General features: G+C 52.6%; 1 protein-coding gene across 2 annotated transcripts; it reads left to right on the top strand.

Annotated features, from left to right (window-relative positions):
- Window positions 1–347: 347 nt before the first annotated feature.
- On the top strand, window positions 348–15,027 carry tmem141 (transmembrane protein 141). Of its 2 annotated transcripts, none has more exons than XM_070863465.1 (6): window positions 348–421; window positions 1,961–2,006; window positions 2,131–2,214; window positions 6,541–6,648; window positions 12,239–12,323; window positions 14,926–15,027. In XM_070863465.1, exons 1-5 carry the CDS (start codon window positions 368–370, stop codon window positions 12,319–12,321), a joined length of 375 nt encoding a protein of 124 aa, XP_070719566.1. In that variant the 5' UTR covers window positions 348–367; the 3' UTR covers window positions 12,322–12,323; window positions 14,926–15,027. The 2 variants fall into 2 exon arrangements, with proteins under 2 accessions (XP_070719566.1, XP_070719565.1); XM_070863464.1 differs by having other exon boundaries at window positions 1,961–2,027.
- The last annotated feature ends 290 nt before the right edge of the window (window positions 15,028–15,317 follow it).

Here is a 15,317-nt window from a genome sequence, read left to right as displayed (position 1 = left end):
CAGGAGCGGAAGCGGGACCGGTTGATCTTTGGCCCCCAACTCCAGCTTCCCGCCGGATCCCCTTATTGTTCAAAAATCTCTCTCTCTCCACCTGAAATATATTCATTAGCTCGGAAGTTCTTCATTGGCTGTAAAGCGCTTTGGTCGTTAAAGGCACCATAGAAATGCAAGTGTTTGGGCCCGAGCTGCAACCGGACCTCCCGATCCTCCCGCCGCCCCCCCCGCTCCGCAGCGCGTCCGAGCATCACCCGCCCGCCCCGCGCGCACCCGTCCGATCCTCACCCGCTCGCCCCGTGCACGCCCCGCGCGAGTCCGATCATTGCTCGCGCGCTCCCGGTGAGCACACCCTCCCTGCCGCCGAGGCGCCATGGTGAATGTGGGCCTGAGTCGAGTGTCGGAGTCGGTGGCGGCGAAACACCCGGTAACCCAGCAACGGTTACCTGGCAACCCCGGGCCCCGCCCTGTCAGACAGGTTGGGGGTGGGCCAGGGACCCCCCGCCCCGAGCCCACCCCCAGTACTGAGCTCGGGGAGAGTGACCCCCCCCCCCCCCCCCAGTACTGAGCTCGGGGAGAGTGACCCCCCCCCCCGCCCAGTACTGAGCCCGGGGAGAGTGACCCCCCCCCAGTACTGAGCTCGGGGAGAGTGACCCCCCCCCCCCCAGTACTGAGCCCGGGGAGAGTGACCCCCCCCCCCCCCCAGTACTGAGCCCGGGGAGAGTGACCCCCCCCAGTACTGAGCTCGGGGAGAGTGACCCCCCCCCCCCCAGTACTGAGCCCGGGGAGCGTGACCCCCCCCCCCCCAGTACTGAGCCCGGGGAGAGTGACCCACCCCCCCCCCCCCCCCCAGTACTGAGCCCGGGGAGAGTGATCCCCCCCCCCCAGTACTGAGCCCGGGGAGAGTGACCCACCCCCCCCCCCCCCCAGTACTGAGCTCAGGGAGAGTGACCCCCCTCCCCAGTACTGAGCCCGGGAAGAGTGACCCACCCCCCCACCAGTACTGAGCTCGGGGAGAGTGACCCCCCCCCACCAGTACTGAGCTCGGGGAGAGTGACCCCCCCGCCCCCAGTACTGAGCCCGGGGAGAGTGACCCCCCCCCCCCAGTACTGAGCCCGGGGAGAGTGAGCCCCCCCCCCCCACCAGTACCGAGCCTGGGGAGAGTGACCCCCCCCCCCCCCCAGTACTGAGCCCGGGGAGAGTGACCCCCCCCCCAGTACTGAGCTCGGGGAGAGTGACCCCCCCCCCCCCAGTACTGAGCCCGGGGAGAGTGAGCCCCCCCCCCCCACCAGTACCGAGCCTGGGGAGAGTGACCCCCCCCCCCCCCAGTACTGAGCCCGGGGAGAGTGACCCCCCCCCCAGTACTGAGCTCGGGGAGAGTGACCCCCCCCCCAGTACTGAGCCCGGGGAGAGTGACCCCCCCCCAGTACTGAGCTCGGGGAGAGTGACCCCCCTTCCCCCCCCCAGTACTGGGCCCGGAGAGAGTGACCCTGCCCCCCCCCCCAGTACTGAGCCCGGGGAGAGTGACCCCCCCCCCCCCCCAGTACTGAGCTCGGGGAGAGTGACCCCCCCCCCCAGTACTGAGCTCGGGGAGAGTGACCCTGCCCCCCCCCCCAGTACTGAGCCCGGGGAGAGTGACCCTGCCCCCCCCCCCCAGTACTGAGCCCCGGGGAGAGTGACCCAATGCCCCCCCCCAATACTGAGCCCGGGGAGAGTGACCCATAGGATACTCCTTGGGACCTGCCCGGATGGTAACCTGGATAGTAAGAATGCTGGCTGACCTGCTGTTTATTTCCGACACATGTTTCTGAGGTTTGTTTTTGTGACTTGAGGCGGCCATGTTCTGCTCCCTGTCCCGACCCCTCACAGGTCCTGGTGGATGTTAAGTGGAGGACATGTCGCTGGCAGAGTGGAGTTGCTCAGTTAGCGACAATGGCCCATTATCTTTCCTTTCTTTGCCCTGCAGGGTCTCCAGGAGTATGCTGCTTGCCAGTCGCATGCATTTATGAAGGGTATTGGCACATTTGTATTAGGTAATTGTGCATTTTAGACTTGTGCATTGAAGATTTACATCTGGTCTTTGGGCTCACATTTAATGGTGTTTGCAACTTTTCTTTGTTTTTTAAACCTATATAGGTACCAGTGCTGCTTTTGTTATGCAGAGATTGCTGAATAAGAAACTCCCTGTCCCAACAAAGTGGAATGTGTTGCTGTCAGTAGGTCAGTATATTAACAATCGTCTGTTAATAAAGGATGAGATCACTACAGTAGTGAGAAATTATCTTGGCTCGGAAGATCAAGAATTAGAATCAGTTTGGGTGGAGATAAGAAAATAGCAAGGGAAAGAAGTCACTGGTGGGAGTAGTCTCATCATCATCATCATAGGCAGTCCCTCGAAATCGAGGAAGACTTGCTTCCACTCTAAAATTGAGTTCTTAGGTGACTGAACAGTCCAATACAGGAATTACAGTCACAGGTGGGACAGATAGTGATTGAAGGAAAGGGTGGGTGAGACTAGTTTGCCGCACGCTCCTTCGGTTTCTGCATGCTCTTGGTGATGAGGCTCGAGGTGCTCAGCGCACTCCCGGATGCACTTCCTCCACTTAGGATGGTCTTTGGCCAGGGACTCCCAGGTGTCGGTGGGGATGTTGCATTTTATCAAGGAGGCTTTGAGGGTGTCCTTGATGACGTTTCCTCTGCCCACCTTGGGCTCGCTTGCTGTGTAGGAGTTCCGAGTAGAGTGCTTGCTTTGGGAGTCTTGTGTCAGGCGTGTGAACAATGTGGCCTGCCCAGCGGAGCTGGTCGAGTGTGGGCAGTGCTTCAATGCTGGAGATGTTGGCCTGGTCAAGGACGTGAATGTTGGTGCGTCTGTCCTCCCAGGGGATTTGCAGGATCTTGCGGAGACATTGTTGGTGGTATTTCTCCAGCGATTTGAGGTGTCTGCGTATATGGTCCACGTCTCTGAGCCATACAGGAGGGCGGGTATCACGACAGCCCTGTAGACCGCCTCCCATTCCCCAGCGCAGCCTTCGGCCGCCTGAGAAAAAGAGTGTTTGAAGATCAGGCCCTCAAATCTGGGAGTAGTCTATAGGCCCCCTAACTGTAGCTACACTGTCGGACAGAGTATAAATAAAGAAATAATGGAGGCTTGTAGAGTGGTACTGCAATAATCATGGGCGACTAATCTTCATATAGATTGGACAAATCAAATTGGCAAAGGTAGCCTTGAGGACGAATTCATAGAGTGTATTCGGGACAGTTTCTTAGACCCAACCAGGGAACAGGCTATTTTAGATCTGGTAATGTATAATGAGACAGGATTTATTAATGATCTCATGGTAAAGGAGCCTCTAGGGAAGAGTGATCATAACATGATAGAATTTCACATTCAGTTTGAGGGTGAGAAACTTGGGTCTGAAACCAGTGTCTTAAACCTAAATAAAGGCAATTACAAAGGTATGAAGACAGACTTGAACTGGGAAAATAGATTAAAATGTAAGATGGTAGATAAGCCGTGGCAGACATTTAAGGAGATATTTCATAATTCTCATAAAAGATATATTCCATTGAGAGAGAAAGACTCTAAGAGAAGGATGAACCATCTGCAGCGAACTAAGGAAGTTAAGGATGGTATCAAATTGAAAGAAAAGGCATACAATGTTGCGAAGATTAGTGGTAGGCCAAAAGATTGGGAACATTTTAGAAATCAGCAAAGGATGGCTAAAAACATAATAAAGAGGGAGAAAATAGATTATGAGAGTAAACTAGCAAGAAATAAAAAAACAGACAGTAAGAATTTCTACAACTATGTAAAAAGGAAGAGAGTAATTAAAGTTAATGTTGACCATTAGAAGATGAGACTGGGGAATTAATAATGGGAAACAATGAAATGGCAGAGACTTTGAACAAATATTTTGTATTTGTCTTCACGGTAGAAGACACTAAAAGCATCCCAATAATAGTAGAAAATCAGGGGGCAAAAGGAGGGAGGAAATTAAAACAATCACTATCACTAGAGAAAAAGTGTTAGGCAAACTAATGGGACTAAAGGTGGATAAGTCCCCTGGACCTGATGGCCTGCATCCTAGAGTCTTAAAAGAAGTGGCTGCAGAGATAGTGCATGCATTGGTTGTAATCTACCAACATTTTCTGGATTCTTGAAAGGTCCTAGCGGATTGGAAAACCGCAAATGTAACGCCCCCATTGAAGAAAGGAGGGAGACAGAAAGCAGGTAATTGTAGGCCAGTTAGCCTAACCTCTGTCATTGGGAAAATGCTGGAGTCCATTATTAAGAAAGTCGTAGCAGGACATTTAGAAAATCATAATACAATCAAGCAGAGTTAACATGGTTTTATGAAAGGGAAATCGTGTTTGACAAATTTATTCGAGTTCTTTGAGGATGTAACGAGCAGGTTGGATAAAGGGATGTGGTGTATTTGGTTTTCCAAAAGGCATTCGATAAGGTGCCACATAAAAGATTACTACACAAGATAAGTGTTGGGGTAATATATTAGCATGGATAGAGGATTGGCTAACTAACAGAAAGCAGAGAGTCAGGATAAATGGGCCATTTTCAGGTTGGCAAACTAACAAGTGGGGTGTCACAGGGATCCGTGCTGGGACCTCAACTATTTACAATCTATATTAATGACTTGGATGAAGGGACCGAGTGTATTGTAACCAAATTTGCTGAAGATGCAAAGATAGCGGGGAAAGCAAGTTGTGAGGAGGACACAGAGTCTGCAAAGCGATATAGATAGGTTAAGTGAGTGGGCAAAAAATTAGCAGATGGCGTATAATGTGGGAAAATGTAAGGTTATCCACTTTGGTAAGAAGAATCGAAGTGCAACATTTTATTTTACATGGAGAGAGATTACAGAATGCTGCGGTACAGAGGGATCTGGGTATCCTCGTACATGAAACACAAAAAGTTAGTATGCAGATACAGCAAGTAATTAGCTAGGCAAATGGAATGTTGGTCTTTATTGCAAGGCGGATGGATTATAAAAGTAGGGAAGTAACTGCTACAACTGCACAGGGCATTGGTGAGACCACACCTCGAATAATGTGTACAGTTTTGGTCTCCTTATTTAAGGAGGGATATACTTGCATTGGATGCAGTTCAGAGAAGGTTCATGAGGTTGATTCCTGGGATGAAGGGGTTGTCCTCTAAGGAAAGGTTGAGCAGCTTGGGCCTGTACTCATTAAAGTTTAGAAGAATGAGAGGTGATCTTATCGAAACATATAAGATTCTGAAGGGGCTTGACAGGATAGATACAGAGGGGCTGTTTGCCCTCTTGGGGGAATCTAGAACTAGGGAGCATAGTTTCAGAATAAGGAGTCGTCAATTTAAGACGGAGATAAGGAGGAATTTCTTCTCTGAGGGTCATGAATGTATGGAATTCTCGACCTCCGAGAGCTGTGGAGGCTGAGTCATTGAATATATTCAAGGCTGTGATAGACAGATTCTTAAACTATAGGGGGATCAAGGGTTATGGGGAACAGGCAGAAAAATGTAGTTGAGGCCAAGATCAGATCGCCCATAATCTTATTGAATGGCGGAGCAATGTAAAGGGATTGGAATATAAGAGTAAAGAAGCCTTGCTACAATTATATAGGACCTTGGAGTACTATGTACTGTTTTGGTCTCTTTACCCAAGGAAGGATATACTTACCTTAGAGGGAGTGCAACAAAGCTTCACCAGACTGATTCCTGGGATGAGGGGATTGTCCAATGAGGAGCGATTGAGTAGATTAAGTCTATATTCCCTAGAGTTTAGAAGAATGAGAGGTGATCTCATTGAAATATATAACATTCTTAGAGCTTGACAGGGTAGATGCAGGGAGGATGTTTCCTCTGGCTGGGGAGTCTAAAACTAGGGGGGTCACAGTCTCTGAATAAGAGATTGGCCATTTAGGACTGAGATGAGGAGAAAGTTCTTCACTCAAAGGATTTGCAATTCTCTATCCCAGAGAGCTGTGAATGCTCAGTCGTTCAGTATATTCAAGACAGAGGTCGATAAATTTTTGAATATGGAGGGCTCTGGAAATAGTGCGGCTAGCTAAAGTTGAGGTGGAAGATCAGCCATGATATTGAATGGCAGAGCAGGATCGAAGGGCCGAATGGCCTACTCCTGCTCCTATTTTTTTTATGTTCTTATGGGAGAGGTATAATTTGTGACCTAACCCTATATAATCATGTTGAAAGAAACCTTAATGGGTTTCAAGAGAGGGAACTCTTGTCAACAAATGGGAGTTGGGATGACCTTCGGTTACGTACTGAGGGAGTACTGCCCTGCAGGAGGTGCTGTCTTTCAGAGGCCCTGTCTGCTTTCTCAGGTGAATGTATATTATCCCATAGCACTATCCAAAGAAGAGCACGGGAGTTCTCCCCACTGACTGGCCAGGCCCCCCACTGACTGGCCAGGCCCCCAGCTGACTGGCCAGGCCCCCAGCTGACTGGCCAGGCCCAGTTCCTTCAGCACCAGACTGAGTCATGTTCACAGTTGCGACATTATTTAACATTGGCTGTTTCCTCTGATACAGTGACGGGGTCACTGACGAGTTACGTGGTGACACGTGTGGAGACACAGAAGTGCTCAAACCTGTGGATTTACCTCGAGACTGGAGCAATGCCACACAGCTCGGATAAAGGTGAGGAGGATACCAGGAAGGAAAGCATGTGAACAAAAAAGTGCTCTGCAGGAGTGTGGGAAAACGATGAGAAATTCCTGCGGGGAGGGGGAGTGGAAAGATACCTTTGGTTCAGATTGGTCACAGAATTTTTTAAAAATTGGTTTCAAACAAAGATGAACTTTAAAGAGGTTGGGTTGTGCAGTGAGGCAGCTAAACACTGGTTTTCACCTCTGTGACCTGTGTTTCAGACAGAAAGGAGGGAGAAACAGGAAACTACAGACCTGCCAGTTTACTGTCAGCTGTGGGGAAGTTACTGGAATCTGTTATCAGGGACAGAGTGACTAAGCACTTGGACAAGTATGAATTCATCAGGGAGTCAGCACCGGTCTGTGAAGGGCAAATCCCGCAAATCCCCAGGGAGGACAGACGCATCAACGTCAGTGTTCTCAATCAAGCCAACATCCCCAGCATCGAAGCATTGACCACACTCAACCAGCTCCGTTGGGCAGGCCACATTGTTCGCATGCCCGACACGAGACTCCCAAAGTAAGCGCTCTACTCGGAACTCCTACACAGCAAGCGAGCCCAGGTGGGCAGAGGAAACGTTTCAAGGGCACCCTCAAAGCCTCCCTGATAAAGTGCAACATCCCCACCGACACCTGGGAGTCCGTGGCCAAAGACCGCCCTAAGTGGAGGAAGAGCATTCGGGAAGGCGCTGAGCACCTCGAGTCTCATCACCGAGAGAATGCAGAGTCCAAGCGTAGGCAGCGGAAGGAGGGTGCGGCAAACCAGACTCCCCATCCACCGTTTCCTCCAACGACTATCTGCCCCACCTGTGACAGAGACTGTAATTCCCATATTGGACTGTTCAGTCACCAGAGAACTCACTTTTAGAGTGGAAGCAAGTCTTTCTCGATTTCGAGGGACTGCCAATGAATGAATGAATGAATGAAATGTGAAGGGTAGATCATGTCTGACTAATCTAGAGGCATGTTTTGTGGCCACGTCAGGTAGATGGACGTTATCTATCTTTCAGAAGGCATTTGATAAAATTCCACAGAAGAGATTATCAAAAATGAAAGTGCGCCTGATCGAGAACACTGAGTTGGTGCATCTGTCCTCCCAGGAAATTTGCAGGATTTGCCTTTCACAGACCACTGCTGACTCCCTGATGAGTTAGTCACTCTATCCCTGATAACAGATTCCAGTAACTTCCAGAATAGGAGGTAACCTTAGGATCAGGGTTGAAAATTGGTTGGGAGGCAAGAGACAGAGTAGGGATAAAGGGGATGTACTCTGATCGGAATGTGACAAGTGGTATTCCCCAGGGATCTGTATTTGGGCCTCAACTTTTCACCATATATGTCAATGACTTGGATGAAAGAATAGATTGATGTATATCCACGTTTGCAGACGACACTAATTTAGGAGGAACAGTAAGTTGTGTGTGTACAGGAGCAGGAAGTTAATTTAGGAGGAACAGTAAGTTGTGACGGGAGCAGGAATTTACTGAGGGACATAGACAGATTAAGTGAGTAGGCAAAACAATGACATATAGAGTTCAATGTTGGGCAGTGAGGTAATCCACTTTGGATCCAAGAAAGATAAATCAGAATATTTTCTAAATGGCAAGAGACTAGAAATTGTGGAGGAGCAAGGGGATTTGGTGTGCAGGTACCCAAACCACTAAAAGCTAACGCACAAAATAATCAAAAAATAATCAAAAAGGCCAATGAAAGTTGGTCATTATCTCAAGGTGGCTGGAATACTGTAGAGTACGGTAGCATAGTGGTTGTTACTGGACTAGTAATCTGGAGGCCTGAGCTCAAATCCCACTGTGGCAGCTGGGGAATTTAAATTCAATTAATTAAATAAATCTGCCATTAAAAAAAAACTAGTATCAGTAATGGTGGTCATATAACTATCGGATTGTCAAAACAACCCATCTGTTCACTAATGTCCTTTATGGAAGGCAATCTGCCGTCCTTACCCGGTCTGGCCTATGTGTGACTCCAGACCCACAGCAATGTGATTAACTCTTAACTGCTCTCTGAAATGGCCCAGCGAGCTGCTCAGTTGTCAAGAAGGTGGCTCACCACTACCTTCTCGAGGGAAATTAAGGATTGCCAATAAATGCTGGCCTTGTCAGCGACGCTCACATCCCGTGAATGAATACATTTTAAAAATACAAAGAGTGGAAGTTATGTTCCAGCTGTACAGAGCTCGAGTCAGACCCCAGCTGGAGAACTGGGTTCAGTTCTGGGCCCCGCCCCTCAGGAAGGAAGGATTGGCCTCGGAGGGAGCAGTGCAGATTCACCAGAATGGTACCGGGGCTGAAAGGGTTAAATTGAGAACTGGTTGCATAAACTTCGCTTGTATTCCTTTGAGTACAGGAAATTGAGAGATGATCTAATCAAGATGTTTTAAAATGATAAAAGGATTTAATAGATACAGAGAAACTATTTCCTCTGATGGGGGACTCCAGAACAAGAGGGCACAATCTTAAAATTAGAGCTCGGCCGTTCAGGAGTGAAATCAGGAAGCACTTCTTTCATACACAGAGTCACAGAGTAGTGGACATAAGAACTAGGAGCAGGAGTCGGCCATATGACCCCTTGAGCCTGCTCCGCCATTTAATACGATCATGGCTGATCCGCTCATGGACTCAGCTCCACTTCCCTGCCCGCTCCTCATAACCCCTTAATCCCTTATCAGTTATGAAACTGTCTATCTCTGTCTTAAATGTATTCACTGTCCCAGCCTCCACACCTGGAACAATCTGGAACTCGCTCCCCCGAAAGGCTGTGGATGTTGGGGATCAATGGAAATTTTCAAAACTGAGATTGCCAGATTTTTGTTGGGTTAGGGTATCAAGGGTATGGGCCTTACACTAAACATCCATAAGACAAAGGTTCTCTACCAACCTGCCCCTACCACACAATCCTGCCCCCGGATTATCAAGATCCATGACGAGGCCTTGGACAACGTGGGCCATTTTCCATACCTCGGGAGCCTGCTGTCAACAAGGGCAGACGTCGATGACGGAGTCCAGCACCGCTTTCACTGTGCCAGTGCAGCCTTCGATTGCCTGAGGAAGAGAGTGTTCGAAGACCAAGATCTCAAACCCGGCACTAAGCTCATGGTTTACAGAGCAGTAGTGCTACTCGCCCTCCTATATGCTTCAGAGACATGAACTATGTACAGTAGGCACCTCAAAGCACTGGACAAGTACCACCAATGCTGTCCCGCAAGATCCTACAAATCCAGTGGCAGGAGAGGCGCCGAACACTTCGCCCGGAGCACATGGAAGCCAAGCGCAAACAACAGAAGGAGCGCACGGCAACCAAGCACCCCGCCCACCCGTCCCTCCAACCACTGTCTGTCCCACCTGTGACAGAGACTATAGGTCCCGCATTGGACTCACCAATCACCTGAGAACTCACATTAGTGTGGAGGCAAGTCATCCTTGACTCCAAGGGACTGCCCAAGAAGAAGAAAGGTATCAAGGGCAATGGATCAAAGGCGGGTAAATGAAGTACAGTTCAGTTGTGATCTTTTGAATAGCGGAACAGGCTCAAGGTGCCGAAAACCTGTATTTGAATCCTGCCCAGACTAATGAAATGACCGTTTCCTCTGCCTGCAAGGATTGTGTATGCAATTGAGTTTGGGTAATCTGAGCCCAGTTCCCCGACACAGGCCCACACAACACAAGACTGAGCTGCCATATCCAATAAATTGACGCACTCACTTTCTGTAAGTCGCCCTTGTGGACAACATTTGTCTTTGAGTGGCTTGCTTGGCCTCGGAAGCCATTAAGAGTCAACCACATTGTGTTGGATAAGCTTCATCTTTAGGGGCAGCAGGTTTCAGTTGGATTTTTAAGGCAATCTGGCAGTTTTATAGTCAATCTTTCTGATTTACTACCTTCAATTTCTCAAACTTCCTGTAGTGGGGTTTGGACTGCTGCTCTCTGGATTGATGGTTTCGGAGCAGAACCACTAATATTGTCTCACTGGCTACACTGACAGAAATAGATAACTCTCATTTGCAGTATAGGATGCTCTTGTATTTTTGGCTGAGACACATTACTCAAGCAGTGTAGAGGGAGCTTTACTCTGTATCTAACCCGTGCTGTACCTGCCCTGGGAGTGTTTGATGGGACAGTGTAGAGGGAGCTTTACTCTGTATCTAACCCCGTGCTGTACCTGCCCTGGGAGTATTTGATGGGACAGTGTAGAGGGAGCTTTATTCTGTATCTAACCCGAGCTGTACCTGCCCTGGGAGTGTTTGATGCTCACAGTGGGTTCTGAAAAAATATTCCATTCCCAGCATTGACGTCCCTCAACATGAGTCGCAGAAAAAGCAGTTCAGCAAAAAAACAACTGGCTGTGAGCTGAAAACTGTCCGTGGGCGGGGCTGGGCCTTGTTCCTGGTCAGAAACTTTATTGGCTTTTCTTTCTTTTTTGGCCTACAGGCCCAGTTAGGTGTACTTCAGTTCTTCTGCCAACTTCACAATGGTTGTGAGAATTGAGTGAGCAGGTTGTGAGCTTGTCCAATGGACTAATCCAGGCTGCTTTGAATTTGTTCAGCTCGCAAGATGCTTTCTGCCAAAGGCAGAGTCATGCTGAGTGAGGTTCGATCACGGGAGGTGAAGCTGCCTTCACTGACAGCTTGATGTCTGAGCTTTCCAGGAGGGATCACTGTGCAGCAATCAGGAGTAGCAGTCCCTAACCCAGTACCACTCAGGCCCTTACCTGCTCCAGACCCACTCAGCACAAACCGAGCATCGAACTTCACAGTTTGAGGGGTGTGTGGGAGTAGGGGTGTGGGGGTGGAGTGGGGAATTTTGGGATGTGTAGGGGTGTGGTGGCGTCGGGGGGGGGGGTGGTGGGATGGGGGAGTTTGGAATGGGTGGGGGGGGTGGGATGGGGGAGTTTGGAATGGGTGGGGGGCGGGTGGGATGGGGGAGTTTGGAGTAGGTGAGCGCGGGGCAGGGGTGGGATGGGGGAGTTTGGAATCGGTGGGGGGAGGGGGGGGGAGGGTGTATAGCTCCGTGTAACAGTGGGAGGCGGACTGACCAAACAGGGGAAGTTCACTGTCAGTACGAGGCAGTGGTTGGGGGGGGGGAATGGAGGAGTTTGGAGTGTGTGGGGGTGGGTCAGGGTATGGGGGAGTTTGGGGTGTGTGGTGGTGGGAGGGTAGCGGTGTGGGGGCTATGGCTCAGTGGGAAGGGCACTGGCCAAGCAAGGATAGCTCACTTGTCAATATGAGTTAGTGGGTGGGATGGCGGTTGGGCGGGGGGGTGGGTGGTAATGGTAGGGGTGGTAATTGGCAAAAGAACCAGAGCGGAGATGAGAATTTTTATTATAGAACATGTTGTTGTGATCTGGGGTGCACAGTCTGGAAGCGGTCGGTGGAAGCAGATTTATTATAAAGTTCGAAAGGAAATTAGATAAATACTTGAAAAGAAGAAATTTGCAGGGCTGTGGGGAAAGAGCAGGAGGGAGTGGGACTAATTGAAAGCTTGTTCAAAGAGCCGATACAGGCACGATGGGCCGAATGGCCTCCTCCTGTGCTGTATGATGCTATAATTCTATTGTATTTACAGGTACAGAGGATCAGAAGACTGATTCTGCGGAGAACACTGACAATGGAGGAAAGAAAACTCAATATGGAGATGTCATGGATTAAATGTAAATCCTGTAGCAGCTCGCACTGTATTTCAATTTATTCCAAACCAAGAAAATGTTCCCTGCTCTGCACCAATGTGGGGCGGGGGGGGGGGGGAGGGGGATCAGTGTGGGGGGGGGAGGGGAGTGGGAGGGGGATCATTGTGGAGGGGGAGGGGGATCAGTGGGGGGGGGGGGAGAGGGATCAGTGTGTGGGGGGGAGAGGGATCAGTGTGTGGGGGGGAGGGGGATCAGTGTGTGGGGGGGAGGGGGATCAGTGTGTGGGGGGGAGGGGGATCAGTGTGTGGGGGGGGGAGGGGGATCAGTGTGGGGGGGGAGGGGGATCAGTGTGTGGGGGGGGAGGGGGATCAGTGTGTGGGGGGGAGGGGGATCAGTGTGTGGGGGTGGGAGGGGAATCAGTGTGGGGGGGGAAGGGGATCAGTGTGTGGGGGGGGAGGGGGATCAGTGTGTGTGGGGGGGTCAGTGTGTGTGTGTGGGGGGGGGAGGGGGATCAGTGTGTGTGGGGGGGGAGGGGAATCAGTGTGTGGGGGGGGAGGGGAATCAGTGTGTGGGGGGGGAGGGGGATCAGTGTGTGGGGGGAGGGGGATCAGTGTGTGGGGGGGGAGGGGGATCACTGTGGGGGGGGAGAGGGATCAGTGTGGGGGGGGGGAGGGGAGTGGGAGGGGGATCATTGTGGAGGGGGAGGGGGATCAGTGGGGGGGGGGGAGAGGGATCAGTGTGTGGGGGGGAGGGGGATCAGTGTGTGGGGGGGAGGGGGATCAGTGTGTGGGGGGGAGGGGGATCAGTGTGTGGGGGGGGGGAGGGGGATCAGTGTGGGGGGGAGGGGGATCAGTGTGTGGGGGGGAGGGGGATCAGTGTGTGGGGGGGAGGGGGATCAGTGTGTGGGGGGGAGGGGGATCAGTGTGTGGGGGGGAGGGGGATCAGTGTGTGTGGGGGGGAGGGGGATCAGTGTGTGGGGGTGGGAGGGGGATCAGTGTGGGGGGGGAAGGGGATCAGTGTGTGGGGGGGGAGGGGGATCAGTGTGTGTGGGGGGGGTCAGTGTGTGTGTGTGGGGGGGGAGGGGGATCAGTGTGTGTGGGGGGGGAGGGGAATCAGTGTGTGGGGGGAGGGGGATCAGTGTGTGGGGGGAGGGGGATCAGTGTGTGGGGGGGGAGGGGGATCACTGTGGGGGGGGAGAGGGATCAGTGTGGGGGGGAGGGGGATCAGTGGGGGGGAGTGGGAGGGGGATCAGTGTGGGGGAGGGGGAGGTGGATCAGTGTGGGGGGAGGTGGATCAGTGTGGGGGGGGGGTATCAGTGTGAGGGGGAGGGTGATCAGTGAGGGGGGGAGTGTGATCAGTGGGGGGGAGGGGGGAGTGTGATCAGTGGGGGGGGAAGGGGGAGTGTGATCAGTGGGGGGGGGAGTGTGATCAGTGTGGGGGGGAGGGGTTCAATGTGGGGGGGGAGGGGATCAGTGTGGGGGGGAGGGGGATCAGTGTGGGGGGCAGGGGGATCAGTGGGGGGGGGAGGGGGAGGGGGATCAGGGAGGGGGGAGGGGGAGGAGGATCGGTAGGGGGAGAGGGGGCTCAGTGTGGGGGGGAGGTGGCTCAGTGTGGGGAGGAGGGGGATCAGTGTGTGGCGGATCAGTGTGGGGGAGAGGGGGATCAGTGAGGGGGAGGGGGAGGGGATCAGTGTGGGTGGGGAGGGAGATCAGTGGGGGGGGAGGGTGATCAGTGGGATGGAGGGGGAGGGGGAATCAGTGTGGGGGAGAGGGAGGGGGATCAGTGAGGGGGAGGGGGAGGAGAATCGGTGGGGGGAGAGGGGGGATCAGCGGGGGGGGAGGTGGATCAGTGTGGGGGGAGGGGGAGGGGATCAGTGTGGGGGGGGAGGGGATAAGTGGGGGGGAGGGGGATCAGTGGGGAGGGGAGGGGGTTCAGTGTGGGGCGGGGGAGGGGGATCAGCGAGGGGGGAGGGGCAAGAGGATCAGTGGGGGGGAGGTGGATCAGTGTGGGGGGGGTGGAGGGGATCAGTGGGGGGAGGGGGAGGTGGAGGGGATCAGTGTGGGGGGGAGGGGGATCAGTGGGTGGGAGGGGGATCATTGGTGGGGTGGGGGATCAGTGTTAGGGAGGGGGATCAGTGAGGGGGTGGGGGAGGAGGATCGGTAGGGGGAGAGGGGGATCAGTGGGGGGGAGGGGGAGAGGATCAGTGGGGGGGAGGGGGATCAGTGTGGGGCGGGGGAGTGGGGGGGGAGGGGGATCAGTGGGGGGAAGAGGGAGGGGGATCAGTGTGGGGAGGGGGAGGGGATCAGTGTGGTGTGGGGGGGTGGGTGGTAATGGTAGGGGTGGTAATTGGCAAAAGAACCAGAGCGGAGATGAGAATTTTTATTATAGAACATGTTGTTGTGATCTGGGGTGCACAGTCTGGAAGCGGTCGGTGGAAGCAGATTTATTATAAAGTTCGAAAGGAAATTAGATAAATACTTGAAAAGAAGAAATTTGCAGGGCTGTGGGGAAAGAGCAGGAGGGAGTGGGACTAATTGAAAGCTTGTTCAAAGAGCCGATACAGGCACGATGGGCCGAATGGCCTCCTCCTGTGCTGTATGATGCTATAATTCTATTGTATTTACAGGTACAGAGGATCAGAAGACTGATTCTGCGGAGAACACTGACAATGGAGGAAAGAAAACTCAATATGGAGATGTCATGGATTAAATGTAAATCCTGTAGCAGCTCGCACTGTATTTCAATTTATTCCAAACCAAGAAAATGTTCCCTGCTCTGCACCAATGTGGGGCGGGGGGGGGGGGGGGGGGAGGGGGATCAGTGTGGGGGGGGGAGGGGAGTGGGAGGGGGATCATTGTGGAGGGGGAGGGGGATCAGTGGGGGGGGGGGGAGAGGGATCAGTGTGTGGGGGGGAGAGGGATCAGTGTGTGGGGGGGAGGGGGATCAGTGTGTGGGGGGGAGGGGGATCAGTGTGTGGGGGGGAGGGGGATCAGTGTGTGGGGGGGGGAGGGGGATCAG

The sequence above is a fragment of the Pristiophorus japonicus genome, chromosome 20 (assembly GCF_044704955.1).
Source record: "Pristiophorus japonicus isolate sPriJap1 chromosome 20, sPriJap1.hap1, whole genome shotgun sequence".
NCBI classification, from domain to species: domain Eukaryota; kingdom Metazoa; phylum Chordata; class Chondrichthyes; family Pristiophoridae; genus Pristiophorus; species Pristiophorus japonicus.
Note: the sequence above shows the minus strand (reverse complement) of the source record. Positions and strands in the feature narration are given on the sequence as shown.

Coding starts and splice junctions, on each gene's coding strand:
- tmem141 (XM_070863464.1), top strand. CDS start 368: ATGGTGAATGTGGGCCTGAGTCGAGTGTCGGAGTCGGTGGCGGCGAAA. Junction 422..1,960: donor CGGTGGCGGCGAAACACCCG/GTAACCCAGCAA, acceptor TTTGCCCTGCAG/GGTCTCCAGGAGTATGCTGC. Junction 2,028..2,130: donor TATTGGCACATTTGTATTAG/GTAATTGTGCAT, acceptor AAACCTATATAG/GTACCAGTGCTGCTTTTGTT.